The 20871-nt window shown below is 36.2% G+C and overlaps 1 protein-coding gene across 1 annotated transcript; it reads right to left on the bottom strand.

Moving 5' to 3' along the window:
* Positions 1–1157: 1157 nt before the first annotated feature.
* LOC104908604 (protein JINGUBANG) lies at positions 1158–3007 on the bottom strand. The gene has a single exon (XM_010697728.4). The coding sequence runs from the start codon at positions 2929–2931 to the stop codon at positions 1672–1674; it is 1260 nt and encodes a 419-aa protein (XP_010696030.1). The 5' UTR covers positions 2932–3007; the 3' UTR covers positions 1158–1671.
* Positions 3008–20871: the final 17864 nt, after the last annotated feature.

Below are 20871 nucleotides of genomic sequence, written 5' to 3' on the forward strand. Positions count from 1 at the left end.
AAAAATCCGTCCCTAATTTAGAGACGGATTTTAAAAATCCGTCTCTAACTTAGAGACGGATTTTAAAAATCCGTCCCTAAATTAAAGAAGCACAATAAAATATTCATATTTCAATTTAGAGACGGATTTTTAGAATCCGTCTCTAAATTTAGAGACGGATTCTAAAAATCCGTCCATAAATTAGAGACGGATTCTAAAAATCCGTCCCTAAATTAGAGACGGATTTTTAAATCCGTCTCTAACTTTAGGGACGGATTATCATTATCCGTCCCTAAGTTAGAGACGGATTTTCAAAATCCGTCTCTAAATTTATTTAGGGACGGATTTTTAAAATCCGTCCCTAAAGTTAGAGACGGATATTAAAATCCGTCTCTAATTTAGAGACGGATATTAAAATCCGTCTCTAAATAAATTTGATATCAATAACTCTCTAAATTAGAAACGGATATATATCCGTCTCCAAAAATCTGTCGCTATATAAACTTTTTTTTGTAGTGTTCATTGAGTCTCGTGTGTTATTCTTTTGCTTAGTTTGTTCATTGAAGATGTTGTTTTATTCATTGAGGATGTTGTTTTGTTTATTGAGTTGAATGGTACGCACCATTTATATGGTAAACTCGTGTCTACCATCTAATTTGCGCCTATATGGTCCAATAGTGTTTCACCGCTTCTTCTCAATCTTCACACTACAAACCATGATGACATCTAAACCCCTCTAAAATTATCAAAAACATCTACACACATGTAGGGATGTGCACAAATCGGTCCCCGTTCTGCCGAATATCAGGATTTCGGTCCACCAATTCAATCCAAACCCGGAAAAGTCTGGTCCGGACCGCTTGAACCAGAATTTCTATTATTTTAGTAAAAAAAAAAGTTTATATATTAAAAAACGTACTATTTATTCTTTTAGAATAATTGTAATTAAAATTATTCATTTTTAATGTATATAATTTATAAATTTATTTAAGTAAAATAAAATAGTTTTCTTTTGAAGAAAAAATTCCGATCCAAGAAAATCTCGGATTCCGGTTCATTGGTACAGCCGGTTCTAGTCCGGTCTTGAACAGGTGCACACCACTACACAGTACACACATGTTCATACAGATTAAACAAGAGTTTACATGATATTATTCTTGATACCAAGGTAAGGATGAGGAGCTAGCTCATGTGGTAGAGCACTCCCCTCAGATCTATGAGGTCAGGGGTTCGATCCTTACCCCCATCATTATGTTGGGATATTTCCTTAGCATGCTTTGCATGCTTTACATACCAATGTGCTGGTAGTTCCTACAAGGCTAGTAGCCTTGGTTGGGGTTAGCCCTTGGGCTGACTTAATTTCCTAATCAAAAAAAAAAAAAAAAAAAAAAAAAATCTTGATACCAAGGTCAATAGACAAAGTGATGAAGGGAGTATTTTTAATCTCAAACAATATTAAGATAAATTATGCAATTCGACAAGTAGTGGCAAGTATCCATATATTCCATTGGAAGTCAAAAAATATTCTTTACAATTTACAACACTAGAAGAATACATGAATTATGCCAAACTGCCCATCAACTTCTCCTATCAGATAAGTATGTTGCCATTGATGACTTTTTTCTTTTTCATAAAACAAAAAAGTAAAAGTAAAATAACAACAATGCTTTTACAATTTAACCACTAATAATATCATATGCATGGATCCACGTAGTTGAGTAGCTCACGAACCATCACTCTCCAAACCCTAATCTCTCCATCTAAGCTTCCACTAACCAAAACGACACCGTTTATCTCACTTTCCGCCACCACCAATGACCTCACAGCTTTAACATGCCCTTCCAAAACACCCATACAACAAAATAATCCTCTACTCCCACTACCACTTTCACTCCCTACTCTTCCCCAAATTCTCACCGTCCGATCAGCTCCCCCACTCACAAACAAATCATGATCGTCCAATAATCTAATCAAACACAACACAGCTCCATCATGTCCTCCTACAACTCCACTCTCCACCATCTGATCATTTTCCTCTTCTTTTTCCCATGCCATGATCATTCCATCACAACCACCTGATAACAATACCTTCCCATCTTTACTTAACGCTAATGCATTCACAACCGTTGATCTACTCGTCTCCATGGTATTTACCATGGAGTGCGACCTTATATTATTATTGTTAGTTTTATTATGACCTACACTCTCCCATACCTTTATTTTTCCGTCAGCTGACCCTGTATAAACGGTTCCGTTTGTCGAAACCGTTACGGCGTTAACGGCGTCTTCATGCGCCTTTATTGACTCTAAACATTTGAAATCCGACCCACGCCATATTTTCAATGTTTTATCCCATGAAACGGAGTATATTAAACCGTTATTCACCGTTATCCCTGAAACGGCGTCGTTATGTTCAATCCAAAGCTTCCTCTTGTGTCTCCTAACTTGTACGTAGTTTTTTGGACAAATGAAACGACGTAGTTTGTCTTTGATGGTAGGTAGGGTTGTCAATAAACGATGTCGTTTCCATACTCGGATTTTACTATCTTGATGAGCGGTTAAGATTTTATTATCATCGTAGAATGTAATGGACTTGATGAACCCTCCTGAGGATACATCAAGGCCGTCAAATGATGGTGTTGGAGAGAGACTGGTTAAATCAAAGGTGGTGATTTTGTCGCCGGACGCGGCGTAGAGAAGCTTATTGTGGACTGCTAAGCAGGTGATGTGGTGGTGGTTTGGGGTTTTTAGAGTGGCTATGCAGTTGTAATAAGGGTGGTGGACTGAGAAGGAGGGGATAATTTCTTCAGTTTTATTATTAATGTGGGAAGTAAGAGAGAGAAGATTGTTATTGCTGCTGTTATTAGAGATTGAGGAAATAGATGTATTACTTCTGAAACTCCATTCTTTGCATACTGAGGAGGAGCAGTTGCTGCTGCTTTCATAAGCCATGGTTTTAAGTAATATTTATTGTAGAGATATTAGACTAGTATAGATAAGGGGTATATATAGGAGAAAAGGTATTAGGTTAGCATTGTTGATTTAATATCTGAAAAGGTGACATTGTTGTCTTATTTATATACTAAAAATATCAACTTAGAGAACTTATTGCCTTACTGGTTGCTATATCATTCCTCCATCTAGGATTTGCTCATTTCTTTTTGTAAAGTCAAACTTTATCAATTGACATATGTATTACTTCTTCCGGTTCCTAAGGATCTACCCTCCTTACGTTTAAGTGCGTTTCCACAAGATCTTTTTTCTTTTACTTTATTTCTTATTTGAATTTTTTTTCCTCTGTTTTACCCTCTCTTGTCCCTATCATATTGTCTACCATTACATTATTAATTCAATTTTACTCCATTTTTCTCTCCTACTTTAACCCCTTTTCATTTGTTTATTTATCTTAACCTCTTTTTCTCTCCTACTTTACCCACCCCCACACCCCACATAAATTGATCCTCATTGGTATATGTAGTAACAGTAATAAGGAAGATCTTTTGGAACCGGAGGAAGTACTTCATTTTCTTTACTTGTAAGTTACAATATTTTCTACGGTTTTTTCACCAAGTACCCCCGAGTTTTCAAAAAATTCACCTGGTACCCTCCAAGTTTTCAAAATTCACAGGGTACCCCTAAGTTTCAAACTAATACACGGGGTACCCTTAAATGCCCTTAATGACTAACGGCGTTAACCGCCGTTAGTCATTAACCCTAATTTTCTGTTTTCAATTCTAATTAGCCTCTAAACCTAACCCTAACCCTAATCCTAACCCTAACTTTAACCCTAAACCCTAAACCTAAACCTAACCACCCTCCCACCACCCCTACCCCCTGTCCCACCCCCATCCCACCGCCCAACCCCCCCCCTCACCCAGCAGCCCCCTTCCCGACCATCGCAACCCCCACCCCACCGCAACCCCCCACCCTCCCCCCACTCCACGCAATTTTCGCAGCCCTGAAATCTCACCCCTCCCCCAAACCCGCACCCACAGCACACCCCACCCCGCGCCACCCACCCCGTTTTCGCAGCCCTGAAATCGCACCCCTCCCCACCCGTCGTTGCACCACCCTCCTCCAATTTACGCGAAACAAAAAGTCCCCCCACAGCGAAAAAACAGAGGGAAGAAGAAGGGGTTGCGGGCGGCGCGGGGGGCGCATGCAGTGGAGTGCGAAAATGGGAAAGGGTGATGCTGTGGTTGGCGGGGGGTGGGGGGAAGGTCGGGGGCGCGCGATGGGGAGGGAGGGGTGGGGGGACTGCTGAAATGAACTGAGAGGGGGAGGAGGGCGGCGCGAGGGTGGGGGAGGGGCTGCGGGGTGTGGGGGAGGAGGGCGGCGTGAGGGCGCAAGGGTGGGGGAGGAGGGCAGCGGAGGGTGGGGAGGGGGAGGGGTGGTGGGAGGGTGGGAGGGTGGGAGGGTGGGGGGGTGGGTGGTGGGGTGGTGGGTTAGGGTTAGTGTTAATGTTAGGGTTTAGTGTTAGGGTTAGGGTTAGGGGTTAAGATTAGGGTTAAGATTAGGGGATTAATTAGGGTTAAAGTAGAAAATTAGGGTTAATGACTAATGGCGGTTAACACCGTTAGTCATTAAGGGCATTTAAGGGTACCCCGTGTATTAGTTTGAAACTTAGGGGTACCCTGTGAATTTTGAAAACTTGGAGGGTACCAGGTGAATTTTTTGAAAACTCAGGGGTACTTGGTGAAAAAACCGTATTTTCTATTTTAGATAGTCACATACTTTAACATGGAGTAAAAAAATAAGGAACTATACTTCAAAATGAAGTATGATCTTATTAGAGTATTATTAATGTGTAAATTATGTAACTAGTGGTAAAAATTGTGTCTTGAAAATCGTGAAATATAAATTCAGTGCACACTCAATGGTCGGGAATCTTTATAGTAGACCTGGGTGTACCATGCTCATGGTACACCCAAAGCTATTTTCTCCAAATGATCAAAATGAGCAAATGAGCAAGCATTTCTACTCATTTAAGAAAATGAGCACACTTTTACCCAAATGAGCAAACTTTGTCATTTGCTCATCATCATCTTCTTCAATTTCAGATCTGGAATTTTTTTTTTCGCGAATTTTAGATCTCCATTGTTGTGTTTGAAAGGTTTGGAAGATGAGAGAAGAACTGAAACAACAACAACAACAAAAACAACAACAACAACAACAACAACAACAACAACAGAACAAATGAACAAATGAACAACAATGAGCAAAATCAATTTATTCAAAAAAAACATAAAATAAATGAAATTTTAGCAAGAAATAGGAAAGACTTGGGAGGAAAAAGAGTAGAAAAAAGAAGAGGATTTGTCTCTTCTTCGTCAATTTTAGGAGGATCGACATTCAAGTCTGCCAAAACGACGAGTTCCATGAGTTGTGGCTGCTTCCTCGAGTTTTCTTCCATGGCTGACATCTTCATTTTCATGGGTTTTGTTTTTCTTTACTTTTTCGCCGGCGGTGAGAGATAGAGGAGTAGAAATGAGCAGCGGCAACATCGTCGGAAAAAATGGCAGTGAAAACACGTGGAAGAGGAGAACATGTGGAAGAGGAAGAGGAGAGAGAGTAGGTGAAATTACGAACATGCCCCTGAAATTGTAACTTATTACAAAAATATATGGGTGTACCAAGCTAATAATACACCCGGGTGTACCATGAGTGAACTCCTAGCTCAATGGTCTTTGTAAATTAAAACAATGAAATGTCCGTGAAAAAATGTAGTGCGCAACTCATTATTGTATATCCCAAAGCTAAAAACTACTTTCATTGTACATAATAATTTTCACTTTATTTGTCATTTGTCTTACATTAGTGTTTACTCCTTTATTTTAGAAAAGACCCAATTATTTCCACAGTACTTCTTTATTCCCCCATTCACGTTTGCCCATAATTAACATTTTTTACATACCCAACTTTCTATTTTTCGATGTACAGTACTCCCCACTCTTTTTTATTTTCTCAAAGGGACTCAATACTTTCTCTTCTTCCATAAAATAAGATGGTAATTAATTACCAAACAATAATTGATGACCTTAATCCTCTTCTCTTCCTCTTCCTCTTCCATTACACATTTATATCTATCTCAATAAGACTCAATACATTACACAAATTAAAGGCTCACAAAAATCTCAATGTAATTTGGAGAAGTGCGTTTTGGGTGTAATATGTTACATCAAAACTTATAGTGTAACAAAATCTCACACTGTAATGAAACATACTCTAACAAAAATACAAATAATGACATGAATATGATATCATTTTGTTATTTATTTCTTGCCATAATGACATGTGAGTTTTTAATACGAAACAAGCAATGGTTTTGGGTTGTTATATGATGTAACAGTTACACTCAAATATATCCTAATTTGGAGGAACTATAATATGAAATGGCGTTTATTAAGGCTCTAGTTTGACAATTAACAGATAGCTAATAGCTATAATTAGTTGATTATATTAGCTGATAGCTTATTGTATTGATTAGTTTGACTAGTTGATTCACTGATTGCATTAGTTGTTTGTATAAATATGTTTGATAAGTACCTAATAGCTGATTGTTATCTAATGTTGCAAAAGGATCAATAAGGTATAAGAACATGAGCATAATCTATTATTTAACTTTGATCGTTTATAAATGGAATTTTGAAAACCTTAGGATATATATAGATATATATAAATGTAATTTACGACTTTTTTTCAAACCTCTAATGACAAAATATACATTCCCCTAATTTTTTTAAAAAGAGCTTTTAAATGAAATCAACTATTTTAAACTTGTATTTATTAAATACCTAGATAGAAAATTAATTAGTTAAATTCTTTAATATGAGTCGAAACCTCTCATTTTTACACAAACCTCTCCTTATCAGCACAAGTATTGGTTAAGTACAAGTTTTTACTCGAAGTTCCAAGGTGAAATTTCCAAAATTAACAATAGTGACTGAAATGTTCGAGTATCGTCATGCTAAGCAAAGATGGGAACTAGCTAGACCCCCCTAGTCTTCACCATTCATAGTCCAATACTTTAAACTAATTTTGAGATCCAGTAATAATAATTCTGTTAAATAATTGTGAAAGCTCTAAGTTCATGAACCATGTGGCAGCAGGTGAGAAATTGGGAATGTAGTCTCCATTGATGATTCGTTCTGAATATTTGTATTGGGAAACGTGGCAATGCTTGAGAGGTGGATCTGATTTTGTGGACCCAAAATCATGGCAAAAACATGCAAGTGCAATGTTCAATATGACGAATAGTATATTTAATCAAAGGAAATGAGTGCAATAGTTATTATACGAGGTTTTTATTGGGTCGTTTAGTTGATTAGTTAGTGTTGCTCCCACCTTATGAAATGATTGATTGAAGGGGAATAAACTAGAGAGATTACATGAAACATGATTCAAGTAATGGCTGCTGCGAATAATTTGCAAAAATACCTAGGAATATCTTATGCACACATCACTAATGAAGTGTTATTAAGTGTATTAAAATCAGAGATAGAAAGCAGAGGTGGATATTGATCCAGATTCTGAGTGAGGAGCCATTGGACAATCAGGTCGAGCCAATTCTGATTGGTTTATGTGTAAGGCATATTAAGGGTTATTGTCAATCTATATCATCATAATAAGATATAATAGGTTAAACTCATACACCAAATATGTTTAAAATAAATATAGTGATAAATACGCGAGCACGTATTTTTCCTGAAAGAAAATATTACCACAAATACTGAAAATCATATTTAATTTGAAATCGATTTGTGTAAGAATTTTCTAGATGTATATATTGATCATTATTATTCAATGTGTTGGATAAATTAACATATAGACTAGGTTATATTTTTTTAATAACATGAAAATATTACTTAAACAGTTGTGTTGGTAGAAAAACTTTGTTGAAAATAAATATTGTGTAGTTAGTGGCAGTTAATTTTAACTTGGAAAAAGAGAAAAAAGATGAGAGAGAAAGCTAGAAAGAGAAAGAGAAAGAAAACTCAAAGAAAACTCCCCATTTCCCCTTTATTTCCTCAATGAAACCCTAAGTACCCAACTATCAATTTCCCCCAAATCGATCTTAATCTATCTAAAATTTTGTCATTTCTTGTTCAATTATCTATCCCTCATTCATAATCTAACTAGTAGTGAGATTAATGTGTGTCATAGTGCGTGGGTTAATCCCTCCTTTAATTTACTCCTCCTGGCAGTGGTGTTGTGAGTTTTTACAATTATAAGCTATCTATAGCATGTAAATCTAGGGTTAGTTGTTACTTAAGGCTCAAATTTCTTCTTTTCAGCCTTAAAGTAGCTCTTAGAGTACCCGTTCTTGTGTACTTTTCTCCAATAAAGAAGCAAGCTTTCGCTAATTTCCCGATATTTCTAGGGTTTCAAAGTAAAATTGGGGGTTTTTATATTTTTCTCTTTCTTCCTTCAATTAATTGTTGCAGAGTGAAAGAGTGAGTTGTGAGAGTATTAGTGTCTTTTTCATGGTGTCCTCCAATCTTCTTTGGCGTGCTTTTTGTGGTGGTGTTGCAAAGGATTTGTGCTCAAGAAACCCTTTGTATTTAATGCAATTGTATGTATTAATTCTCTCTCTTTGGAGGGGAAATTTAGACACGAGGTTGTTTTTAGAAATTTTTGTTGTAAAAGGCAAATGCATGTAACTCAATTTAGCACATTCTCAATTCTCCTCCTTTTTATTCTCTTGTCTATCGAATGTTTTTGTCTTCTAGCTTATAATACGTCTTCTCATTTTTTACAAAAATGCTATCATATCTTCTTCTCCCTCCTTGGGTGGAAATACCACTAACTTATAATTTGATGGTTCTTCTTCTCCTAATGAGGGAATTATGCCTAATGTTTCTGACCCTTTGGCTGATTTGTACCCTCCAATGTGGCCTCTTTTCCTGAGGTGGTTGTTTCGGATGAGCTGGATCAAGTAAAAAAAGATATTGTTGAATTGTCCAAATCCTACTTTGTGGGTAAGATTCTTGGAGCCCCTATTGATATTCGTACTATTATGTTAAAAACTAAAGCGGATTGGAAGAAAAGGTGATGTTGAATATTCCGAAATGGGGAATCAATGGATCCTTCTCCGTTTTGCTAACCCTAATGATCTCTTTGGTTTGGTCGGAAAGAACTTGGCATGTCCAAGGTGACATATTTCTAATCCAAGCTTGCCGTATAGATTTTGATCCTTTTTTGGAGGTGCTGTAGTGGGTGGATCTTTGGGTTTGTATACCCAGATTCCCTAGTCAACTCCTTAATTTCGAATCTGTTGCTAATTTGCTTGTTGCCAACAATGTTGGAACTCTGATTAAGCTTGATTCTCGTTCTTTGCTACGTAATAAAATTCGGTTTGCTAGAGCATGAGTTCGTGTGGATTTTTGTGAGCCTTTGTTAGAGTATGCTGAAATAAAAAGGGATGGGGGGAAAGTTTGTGGGTATATCATTTGGTATGAAGATTTTTCGTCTGGGTTCTCTTTTGAATGCTCCGCAACCCCCCCGTCAGCCTGCCTCCGGCCCATCTTCCCGACAACGTGCTATTTTCTCCTACCACCGCAGCACCACCACTACTCCTGCTTTCCTCCCTCTTCGGTTTGTGTTGCTCCTACATCGCTCGACCACCAGGCGTACCAGCTTGCTCGCGTCGACGCTGCTCCTGCGCCGTGCTTTTCTCTCCTCCTTCACTGTCACGGGGGTCGGGGCTGGGGAAATCACGGGGGAGAGGAGCTGGGTTGGCAGAGGGAGGGCAAATCACGGGGGAGAGGGGATGAGTTGGCAGAGGGAGGGGGCTGTGGTGGAGGGGGATGGGGAGGGGAGGGGTGGGGGGTGCTGCACCGGTGTCCGAAGAGGGGGAGGGGGAGCAGTGCTGCGACGGTGGGGGAGGAGGAGGGGTGGGAGCTGATGTGGGGTGGAGGGGAGGGGGTAGGGGCTGCCAAGGGGTTAGGGTTAGGGTTAGGGAAAGGATTTAGGGTTAGGGTTAGGGTTAGGGTTAGGTTTAGGGTTAGGGAAAGGGTTTAGGGTTAGGGTTAGTTTAGAATTAGGTTTAGGATTTAATGATGGCAAAATTGTAAATAATGCTAACGGTGAGATAACGGCAGTTACAAAAAGGGTATTTCGTGAACGTTTTCGAAAACTCGGGGGTATATGGTGCATTTTTGAAATATTTAGGGTATAATGTGTATTTGTTGATTTGTCGGGGGAATTTGGTGAAATAACCGTTATTCTATTTAGGAACCAATTTAATCTATTTCGTGACTTGTTTAATCTATTTAGTATTGATATTTTTTAACCCATTCAGTGACTAGTTTAATCCATTTAGTGACTAGTTTTAATCCGTTCCATAAGACTACCAAGTTATTTCACTAGGGGAAAAAAAAAGGAAGGGATGCGCTGGAAGGCCTGCGCTTTCTTCATTACGCAGTCCTTCTATACAGTAGGGCTGCACTTTTAAATAAAACGCAACCCTTCTTTCTTGTAGGGCTGCGTTTTTATAGAAAAGCACAGCCCTTTACAAAAAGGGTTGCGCTTGACTAAAAACGCAACCCTACTGTAAAGAGAAGGGCTGCGTTTTTTAGTCAAACGCAGCCCTTTTAAATGAAGGGCTGCGTTTTTTGGGACAAGCGCAGCCCTTTATGGGCTTTTTTTTATTTTATTTTGAAAAGAAGTGCATTGGGCTTAAAAGAAGCGCGCTAGGGTTTATTTCTTCTTCATCAGTCTCTCGCTGCGGTTTCGTGATTCTAATTAGTTTGAATTCTCCTCTTTCTTTCTCCCTTTTTTCTCTTCTCGATATATTTCCAAATTTGTTGATACTCTATAATTCCCTCGAATTTTTCTTTTTTCTTTTACTTCCTGAAGAAATCCTAACTTCGACTTTACATCTACAGTTTTGCGATGGGTTTTAAACCCCTATTTGTTGTTTTTTGGTGTAAATTTCACACATTTTGAAGTTTTCACTTCGACTTTGAGTGAGTTGTGCATTATCTCCATTTTTGAGTTGTAAGTTACATGAATCTGCTGTTCAGTGAACTATTTCAAACACAATATGAAAGTGTCAAGGTTGATTTTGGAGTACGATTTGAGTTTCTAAAAATGGTGGTGGCTTTGTCCTGTGGAGAGAGACATTGAGTTCCACTGTTTTTTTTTCTCTCTTCAAGATTAACACATTTAATCCAATAAATAAAGTGAAATCAGATTTTTGTCATGAATCATGTTGCTCTGGATTGTTGATGGATTTCTATTTCGGCCTTTGTTCGTCGCCTCCGACGAGTTTGGCGGTGGTCTTACTAGAGATTTCCTCGCGAACTTCGCTTGTTAGTGTTTTAATTTCAACTTGAGATCTATAATTTTAGGGTTTTTTTCATTTTTGTTTAATTTTTTCATTTTTTGTTCATTTTCAGATTAGTTTATTTTTTTAGGGTTAGTTTTTTTCATTTTCGTTAATGTTCAGATTTGTTCAGATTGGTTCATTTTCAGATCTATAATTTTAAGGTTATTTTTTTCATTTTTGTTAACTTCTGTTTTTATTTTCGTTCCTTTTTTTTTTCTATATCCGTTCGGTTTTTTTTTCATTTCAGCACTAAGATTTCTGGAATAATCATTGTTTTGTTATATCTGTTATTTAATTTCAGTTTGTATATTACATTATTTTGGTTGTATGATATTCATCAGAATCAATAAAAAATCTAAATTTTAATTTCAGTTCTGGATTTGCATTTACACGCCTTTGGTTGTTGCTGATGCTTTATCAAACTATATTATTTCAATTTTTTATTTTTTTGTCCTAAAAGGGCTGCGTTTTTTACCTAAAAACGCAGCCCTTCACTTGTAGAAGGGCTGCGTTTTTAGGTAAAAAGCGCAACCCTTCGTTGTGAAGGGCTGCGTTTGAAAAGCGTAGCCCTACTTAAAAAGTGAAGGGCTGCTATGGAAAGGGCTGCTGTCAAAATACACATCCCTAGGGGCCTTTTTTAGCGCAACCCTTCCTTATTTTTCCACTAGTGTTTTTTGAAATTGTTTGTTTTAGTTCGAGAATCAAGAAAACAAAGCAAGGAGAAGTAAAGGGAGGACTAGAATAGTGTTGGGCTATAGTGAAATGGGATAGATTTGTTAGAAAAATTCACTATTGAGTTCGTCTAATTTTATGTTAAAATTAGACTGTCTATCCTAATAATTTGTGTTATAGCTAGGGGTGCTTATCGAGCGAGTCGAACTTGGGGGAGCCGAGCTCGAGAATTTGCTGCTCAAACTCGGCTCGTGAGCTCGTTTTAATTGTTTTTACCTTATCTTTTTATCTTTCTTCTATTATATACCTTAGTTAATATCTTAAAAGAAATACTTAATATATATAAATAATTTTTTAATATATAAACAATTTTATAATATAAAATATTTTTTAATATAAAATAATACCGAGCTGTTGGCGAACTTTACGAGTCGAGCTTTGCCTAACTCGACTTGTTTAAGTCTAGAGCCGAACTTTGACCGAGCCAAGCCCGAGCTGCTTGCGAGTTTGTCGGGCTCCATTATCATCCCTAGTTACAGCAAATAGCCCCTTGAAACAATTCCATGTCTTACCAACGTTTTTTTTTTGTTTTTTTGTTTTTTTGTTTTTTTATATCCAACTTGGTTGGTTGATGATTACATCAGAGGGTGACAAGTACTGAAACAATTCAACTAACTGTTGAGAAATGAGGAATTGATGTTCGAAGGTTATGTCATGTAGTCATGCTTCGTTTTATGAAGGGTAATAGGGCTACATATAAGTATTAAATACATTTCTTTAAATGAAAACAGTCTAAAAATTCAAAACACATTTTCACATCAACTAAGGTAATAAATACTTGATTCAATATTTTATTTCCATTTTAAGTACATTATACATAGCCCTAAGGGCTATATATATCATTTTCCTTTTATGAAAAGGTTTTGAATCGTAGTTTGATCCTCATCCTCATCAATCACTGCAGATAGGCTTTCTCAAGGGAAGATGCAATTGCTACCTCGTTATGTGTAAAATCTTCAACCTCCACTCAAAACTCTAATTTATTTGATTAGGAGCTCAATTATTATAATGCTCTGTGTGTTAAACATGAAGATTGGGGCAAATAAAAGAAAGGTCATCAAACCCTAAACCCTAATTGACTATCCTACTGTTTTGTCATAGCTTTTGGATTCAACCCTTTGAAATTACTACTGTCCACTGAACATTGATGAAATTGCGCGGTCAGTTTGTTCGAGAGTACCTATATTACTGATAGGAATTTTGCTCAAGAAAGCTGATCATTTAGTTGCTTTGATTCTATGGCTAATCTTGTAAGGCTAAAACAGTGTTGCTTGTATAGCGGAATAGGTGCGCATTCTTATATGGAGGGGATGTGGCTAGTTTACTGTATTATCTGAGGGAATTTGGAGTTTGTCTTTTCTAATTTTAAGCGTCGTTTGGTTCATTATTTTTGGGCTTCAATAAACGCAGTCAATTACTGATTTTCTTTCTTTTTATTTGGTTCAATCCCTCATGAATCCTTTACCATTACTTGATGGTAATGGATTCCCCCAATTTGTTACCTTCCCCTCCCCCTCAAGTAACAAAATCCATTACTTAAAGTAGTGTTTGGGAATGAGCATTTCATTTAAAATGATTCATTTGAAATTTGTATTCTCAAATCATGGAATCTAAAATCAAATTCATTGTTTGGTAAACTTAAGAATTTCAAATTTAGGATTTCAAATCCATCTTCATTGTTTGGCTTATTACCATAGAATTTACAGAGAGGAGATTGAATAGTTAGAAGCTAGAGATTCGATAATGGAGGAAAAAAAGCTAAGAGATTCGTTAATGGAGGAGAGAAAGCTAGGGTTTATAATTGAGGAGACAGAAAGTTAGGAATATGTTGAAAACTTAAAGAGGAAAGTAGAAAATAGTTAGGATTTAGAATTTGCAAATGACACCCTTGCACATGAAATTTGAGAATTCTTAAAATTGGGCTATTATTATAAAGGTTGGAATTTGGTTGGAATTGGGCCAATTCCAATTCCAAATTTATGGATTTCCCAAACATGTTATTTGGCCCAATTTCACATTTAGAAATGAAATGCTCATTCCCAAACATAGCATAAAGGTAATGGTTACCCTCATTTTCATTCCTTGGCTTGAATTAAACAGTCATAAAGGTAACCATTTTTGTTACTATTCCCCTGCTTTATTTGTATCCATTCCCTTTCCGTTCCATATCTTAAACCAAACGACCTCTTAGGACTTAGGAACCTTAGACTCCGCGCTATTAATCAACTATTATATGGAGGGAATGTGGCTGATTTTCTGTGATCGATTGAATTTGATAATGTTTCTGTTCTTAGAGTATCCTCGTTTACTTTAATGGTTTGGATGATCTTGGATTTTGGTGCAAATTACAATGCATAGCATAAAACCCTATTCTGCTAAGATGTAATTTGGAGTGATTTTTGCCGAGAATACCATACTGCAGATTTCGAAGGAAAATAGGATAAAAACTATATTTGATATCTATTCAGTGATGGCGTTAAGAGAGACCATTTCCCTGAAAAATTTGTTTTTGTTACAAAGATGTGGCTCAGGAGCTGTGTTCAGTTTGCAGGAATTTTGGTACAAGTTAAAGTCAGTGGTAGAATTCTGAAGAAAGTAACACTTGCATCTGCCATCTTGCACATTTAGTAAACATACTTGACACATCTAACATAAGGATTTATGAAAATGAAGAATGTTTCTTTTCCTGTTAATTTTAGTGTTGTATAGGCCTATAGCGTGCAACTTCAGCATTCCATTGTTTTCTTGACCCTAGCGTTGTGCTGTTTCCTTACAAGTGATTCAGTAACTCTTTTGTTACTTGTGTTAGCTTAATGATGGATACTCTAACTTTGCTTCCTGAAATATGGTATATTTAATCATCAGTTTATCACTATGGTGATAACTATAGGACTGCAGGAAGGCCAGTAGGCCATACACTATTGTTGTATAGGTAAGATGTGGATATGGGCTGTTTGAAGTAGCTTGGTTTGAAATCGGATTTGTGACTGTGAACGTGGTAACTGACTAAACGCTAGTAGATAATTTTCTTTAAAAAAAAAATTGGGAGAAGGGATGGGGTTAAATGCCCTCATAGCATATGGTCTTAGCTGAGAATATCTGTGTCGAAGGAGATGCTGAGAGAGGGAAGTTCTTAGGTTTCGGACTTGTGCTGATCCAGTTCACGGGGGAGTTTGCTGTGTGTAGTGTTTGCTGTGTGTAGTAAGACAAAAACTAAAAAATTGAATGTAGATTATTGCTTAAGTGAGAGCACTAAGGGAAAGGGGGTATCCATTATGTCCTGTTGAGACAGTACACTGTCATCTTGGCTAAATTCCTTGAGTTAAAGGCTTCTAGTTCTGAAATGGTTGTGAGGAGAAATGTATGAGTCCCTTGAGTGGGGTAAACTGATGGATTGGGCTGATCCAGACAACATATTGTATAATGAGCTTGAAAGTAAACATTCTCGTCTTTTCTGTCTGTGTAAACTTTTATTTTCGTTTACTGGTTGCAAATGGTGAGGATATCTTATCCAAGGCCAAAAAGTGTGAGGCAGTTCTTATATCTTGTCATGGAGATGTTACACCTCTAGATTGACGAGATTGAAATTCTTAAGCACATATTTATTCATATAACTGCTCATAGAATTTTTTAACCACTAGTTCTGCACAGATGGTGACATTTTTTTTGCTTATCTTAGCGAGCAAAAAATCAGCATTCTTATCATTAACCTGGTGTGATGAATAATTTGATAATGTGTCGAGATTATATATTGATTTTCTATCACAATACAGAATGTAGTCAGATTAAAACTTGTACCTATTTTGCCATCATGAATTTTCGTGGCTGTCTTTTCTGTAATTTTAATTCTTTAGTCATATCATTGCAAAATGCTTTGATGCAATCTGGGTGCCTTAACAAACTTATCAAAATAAAAACGAACTTGGGGAGCCTTACGAGGGGAAGAACTCTGTCTAGAACTCTTTTTTTTGTTTCTGCAGAGCGCCCTAGAGCCAGAGGTCAGTGAGGTAGACAAAATTCGACCTCAGGCCTTGAGTACCACCCCACAGGACCTTATCTCTTAAGCTAGGTGGCATCAACTCTTTTAAGAGCTAATGACTTTTATTTCTATGTCTAATGTAGCTGTGTTAGACAAGATAATTGGCCAGAATTGAAATTTTATGGAATTTGTGATATTAGTCCTCTGTGCTCTGGTGATGTTAGACCTCCATATAGCCGGACTTTGGACGGGGAAGTGGGAGATCTGATTTTGAAGCTGTTGCCTCGAAATTGATAGATAACAGTCACCTGTATATTAACCTGAAAAACTGATCTGGAAATTTGTTTCAAATTATTTATCTGATATATCTTGATGACCATTCTGGGCTAACTGTCTTGTACTAGCAGGAAGAATTTGAATCAAAGAAATGAAGAATGCACCCCAAAAAAGGATATGTGCTTGCTTCCGAGCTAAGTAGTACATACATGAAGACTGATATACAGTCGACATACCCAATTTCAGTAGGACTACTGTTCTATAAACTTCTTATTTCTTCTAATCTGGCACTAATGTATGCTGCAGCTGATGCTTCACATCATAAGCAGCGCAGTATAAATGTATAATCCTGCCATCAGCAACTTCAAGGTCTCTCATGGCTATTACATGCATGGCATCAGACGGCGTGCATCAGCATCATGAGCCTTGCTATGTATGATGCATTCATGTATATCAGAGACTTGGTACTTGAATGGCCAGTATGAACGTAGAAACTGGTATATATTGTAAAATCATCGGATAAAATCATAACAGGCTAACAGCAGAAGTGCCTACTTCTTAATTAGGCATTTTTGTCGGTAAGGATTTTAGTGAACTCTATTTTCATTGGCTGATTGCAATCTCTGGCATTGAGTATTTGATAATTTGAACTAAAGTTACAGAGTTGCAAATTTCTGACCATTATTAATCCAACACTTCGATTTATGTAACCTCGATGCAATAGATGAAACACCAAGAAAATGTGGCTGCAAGTTCTCCTGCATGATTTGACTCTTGTCCTTATTTTTTTGTTGATTATGTTTTATTTGGTAATTAAGGAAATCTTACCAAAAGAGAGATACATATTAGTTTTATTCCATTTATTCGGACCAAGAGTACATTTTTCTGTGTTTTGTATTAGTATTCCCTTCTGCCAAATCTTCTGCAAAGAGTTGAGGAAGGGAACTCATCCCTTCGATCAGATACTGTGAACTTGGTTCTTTAAACAAACTTCCCGAGGTTTACATATACAGTCCAATAAGTGATAATATATGGTGCCAACGATAACAAATTCACAGGTAATGTTTCGAAGAAAATCTCATGTTAATGTTCATCTCCATGTCCATGATAATGCTTAGCTTGTTCATTCCCAGAATAAGAACCTCATTTTCCTTCATAAATTTCCATTACCAATTTAAAGGTGGTATTCAGTACTATTAGATTTACATAAAAAGAACAAATATTCCGTGATAGAAGTTCATTAACTACCATATGCATCGGCATGAGACCTTCTTTATAAAATTACATATAACGGTGTTATTATTACTACCTATGACCAACTAGCAGTATTTACAACTAATGTTCTAAACAAAACACCACTTCTTTATTCAGTATATCAAGTGTTATTGAAATTATTCTCTTGTCTGAAATGGTAAATAACTAAATATGCATCCTGGGACATGAAACTGGATTGTCACTTTTATCAGAAAGGGATTATATGATGTGCTTAATCATGATTATCTTTTTCCTGATTTCATCACTTAATTTCCTGCCTTTGTGTTTTGTACTAAAAGTTTTCAATGTTTTTTGTGAGAAAAAAGCACAAGTATTCCTTCTCATTCAAGTCAGTAAGCCCCACGATATGAAGCATGAAGAGGCTGCAGGTTAGCACGTATTGTGGACCTGCTATACTATCAAATCATACTCTTAGACAACAGCATGCAATGTAAGTTACCCTACCATCTAGTCCCTTTCAAGGGGGAATTAGTAAAACAACATTAAGGTAATTAAAACAAACATAGCTCATTATTATGTTTGATAGCAAATACAAGTATTCTCTATATTCTTTCCATCATGTCTTCACCTGATGATGTATGAAATCACATTAGATTAATTTCTAATCTTTCCATGTAATGTTGAATTGTTGACTATTGGAGGTTTTTGAGATGGCATTTTGTTGCTGCTTTTTAGATCAAATGCATGGTTGGTTTGAAGTCGACCTGGCAAAACATACTGCATTCTAGTAACTAAGTCTAGAAGAAACCTAACCTACATTATTAGAGTAATATTGATGTAAAAGAATAGTAGGGACTTTTACTAGTCTTAGGTTGTATTGTAAACATTATATATATTAAATATCAGGGTTAACCTAATCAGGTTAACACAATTATTCTCCACACTTGTATATACATGGTTGTACCTAAGTTGTGCCAAAAACCAGTTAACCTAATTTTGACTCTTATCCAATCACAACCCAAGTGTGGCCAAGCCGCACCGTTAATTGAAATGAGTAATATTGATTGTTCTTTACTAATAAACTAATTGTAATAGATCTAAATATGATCACATTCAATTTTGACCTGACCTGAACTAAACCGAACTCACTGACTCATCACCAAAACTGAACACCGATCCAAATGACTTGTTAAAAGGACTAGACTATAGATAATTAGTTATTGAGTTGTGATCGAGGTGGGACCAAAATCAAAGTGATATGTGGTTGAAACTTGAATGTATGCAGTTTGTAGATGTGGATAATTCCATGCGAAGGGGGTAATGTAACAATGAGCATATGTGCCCACCAAAAATTGCATGCCCACTGGAGTGATGTCTCTTTCATCAATTAGACTTAAGGCAAACATGCTCTTTCTTTGAAAGTGGCTTGTCTCTCAAACTATACCTTCCAAACGCTCTCAAATTGCTGTCATCGCTACTTAACCTTGCCAAACCTCTCTCTTTTTTGGTAGCATTTTTGTCATACAATTATTTTTGTAGTGAACAACAAACATGCTTTAGCTTTTGATAATTGGTGAAGATGTCATCAATCTGCTTTATCTAACTTTTTTTCATTTTCTGACTTGCATGTGAGCATTTTGGAGTTAGTTTTCCAACTTAGGGATTTTACAAAATGTGGTGCCCTTTTATAACATTCAATTGGATGTTCAAAATATTTAACAAATGTATGGGACAACTATGTGGTTTTTAGCCATTGTACATCATCATAACTTGCTGTTAACTTAGGGTCATTAGATGATGATGTGACGAGAAAAAAAATCTATTTTTTGACTCAAAATATGACATATTGAGCTGGAAAATTGATCCAACTACTAGATAATTATCATCTTGGTACTTCATTGTAGAGAAATTGTTATGGAAGAAGACAACTTATCTTATTGAGAAATCATGAATTCCTTACATCTAATTCAAGCGACGATTTTATGTATATTATGTATTGTGCGAAAATTAATTAAAAACTATAGATAAAAATGGCAAATTGTCCCTTAACTTCTTTTTGATTGTAAATTTTTTCTATTTACAAATCTCGGAGTATTAAAACAAATAAAGTTTTATCCAATTACATCAACATATGTATGGTTAAATTTATTTTGTTGGTTCTTGAGACCAAATAGGAATGATAAAAGTAACTAAATTTTATTTCATAGAAAGATTCCTTTCAATAAATTTCATGTGATAATTACCAAATTGAAAGATATTATCACAATTCACACCATTATCAACGTTTGATCTCCTTCATCATGCCCCACCGTCGTCGTTGGGGCATCTAGGATTAAATTTTTACATCATTATTGCATTAATTAGAAGATATAAACGTGACTAGCAAAGCTTTCGAGAACGAATAAGGAATAGATGTCTTGTACTACTTGTGGTTAAAAACTAATCCTCTTATGATATTATTAGCTTGAAATAAAAAAAGGAAAATAGAAAATCATAGAGCTACACGAATAATATTACTCAATTTGTGCTTGATGCATTTCAAGGGCTCTAACCTACGATCATTGGTTAAGGTAGAAGATTTTTTTTATTAACCGGTTCAAGCACTTATTGGTCTTTTTTAACTTTTTTTCTTATTATATATCTATATTTTGACGAACTTTCTTCCAATCTACCTCTTCTTATCACATTTGTAACACGTTCTCTCCACATTTTTCTTATCCATACCTCTACATGCAACATACTATCTCCACCTTAATACAAAAAACCTCACTTTACAACATTACTTATTAATCAAGGATCTTGTCTCACATTACATCTCATCTATGGTTCTGCATAGTTTACGTCTTACCACCTCACATACTTTAGTAATAAGGTGACTAAATTTAGTTTGATGAGGTGGTAAAATTAGAATTTAAACACAATCAAGATGAGATATTAGATCGGACATATGATCTCAACCTCTATTTTTGCTACTCACTTTGATATCTAAATTTCACTACAGGCGTATAATATAAAAGGTTGAAAAGAATTATAAGCAACAGGTCTCGCAAGAAATCATAATGAAAAGGTACTTCCTCCGTTTCAAAATAGATGGGACATTGTGATTAAAACGGACTCCTAGGCAAAATTTCATAAGTATGTTTAAGGGAGGTAGATTAAATGTAGTGGTCCCATGTGAAAAGGAGGGAGAAAATAAATTGTTGGGGACCACTTGCTGTTTTGCCGCCAGCTCTTTTGGAACAAAGGGGACCATTTTTTTTTCCCTCCATATTTTTTGGAAGTACATTAACCTTTTACACATTAATACACTACAAACAACAAAACAGAAAATTTAAAGTTTCCCTCTCAAATTTCAAAACCA

The sequence above is a fragment of the Beta vulgaris genome, chromosome 7 (assembly GCF_026745355.1).
Source record: "Beta vulgaris subsp. vulgaris cultivar EL10 chromosome 7, EL10.2, whole genome shotgun sequence".
Lineage (NCBI taxonomy): Eukaryota > Viridiplantae > Streptophyta > Magnoliopsida > Caryophyllales > Amaranthaceae > Beta > Beta vulgaris.

Coding starts and splice junctions, on each gene's coding strand:
- LOC104908604 (XM_010697728.4), bottom strand. CDS start 2,931: ATGGCTTATGAAAGCAGCAGCAACTGCTCCTCCTCAGTATGCAAAGAA.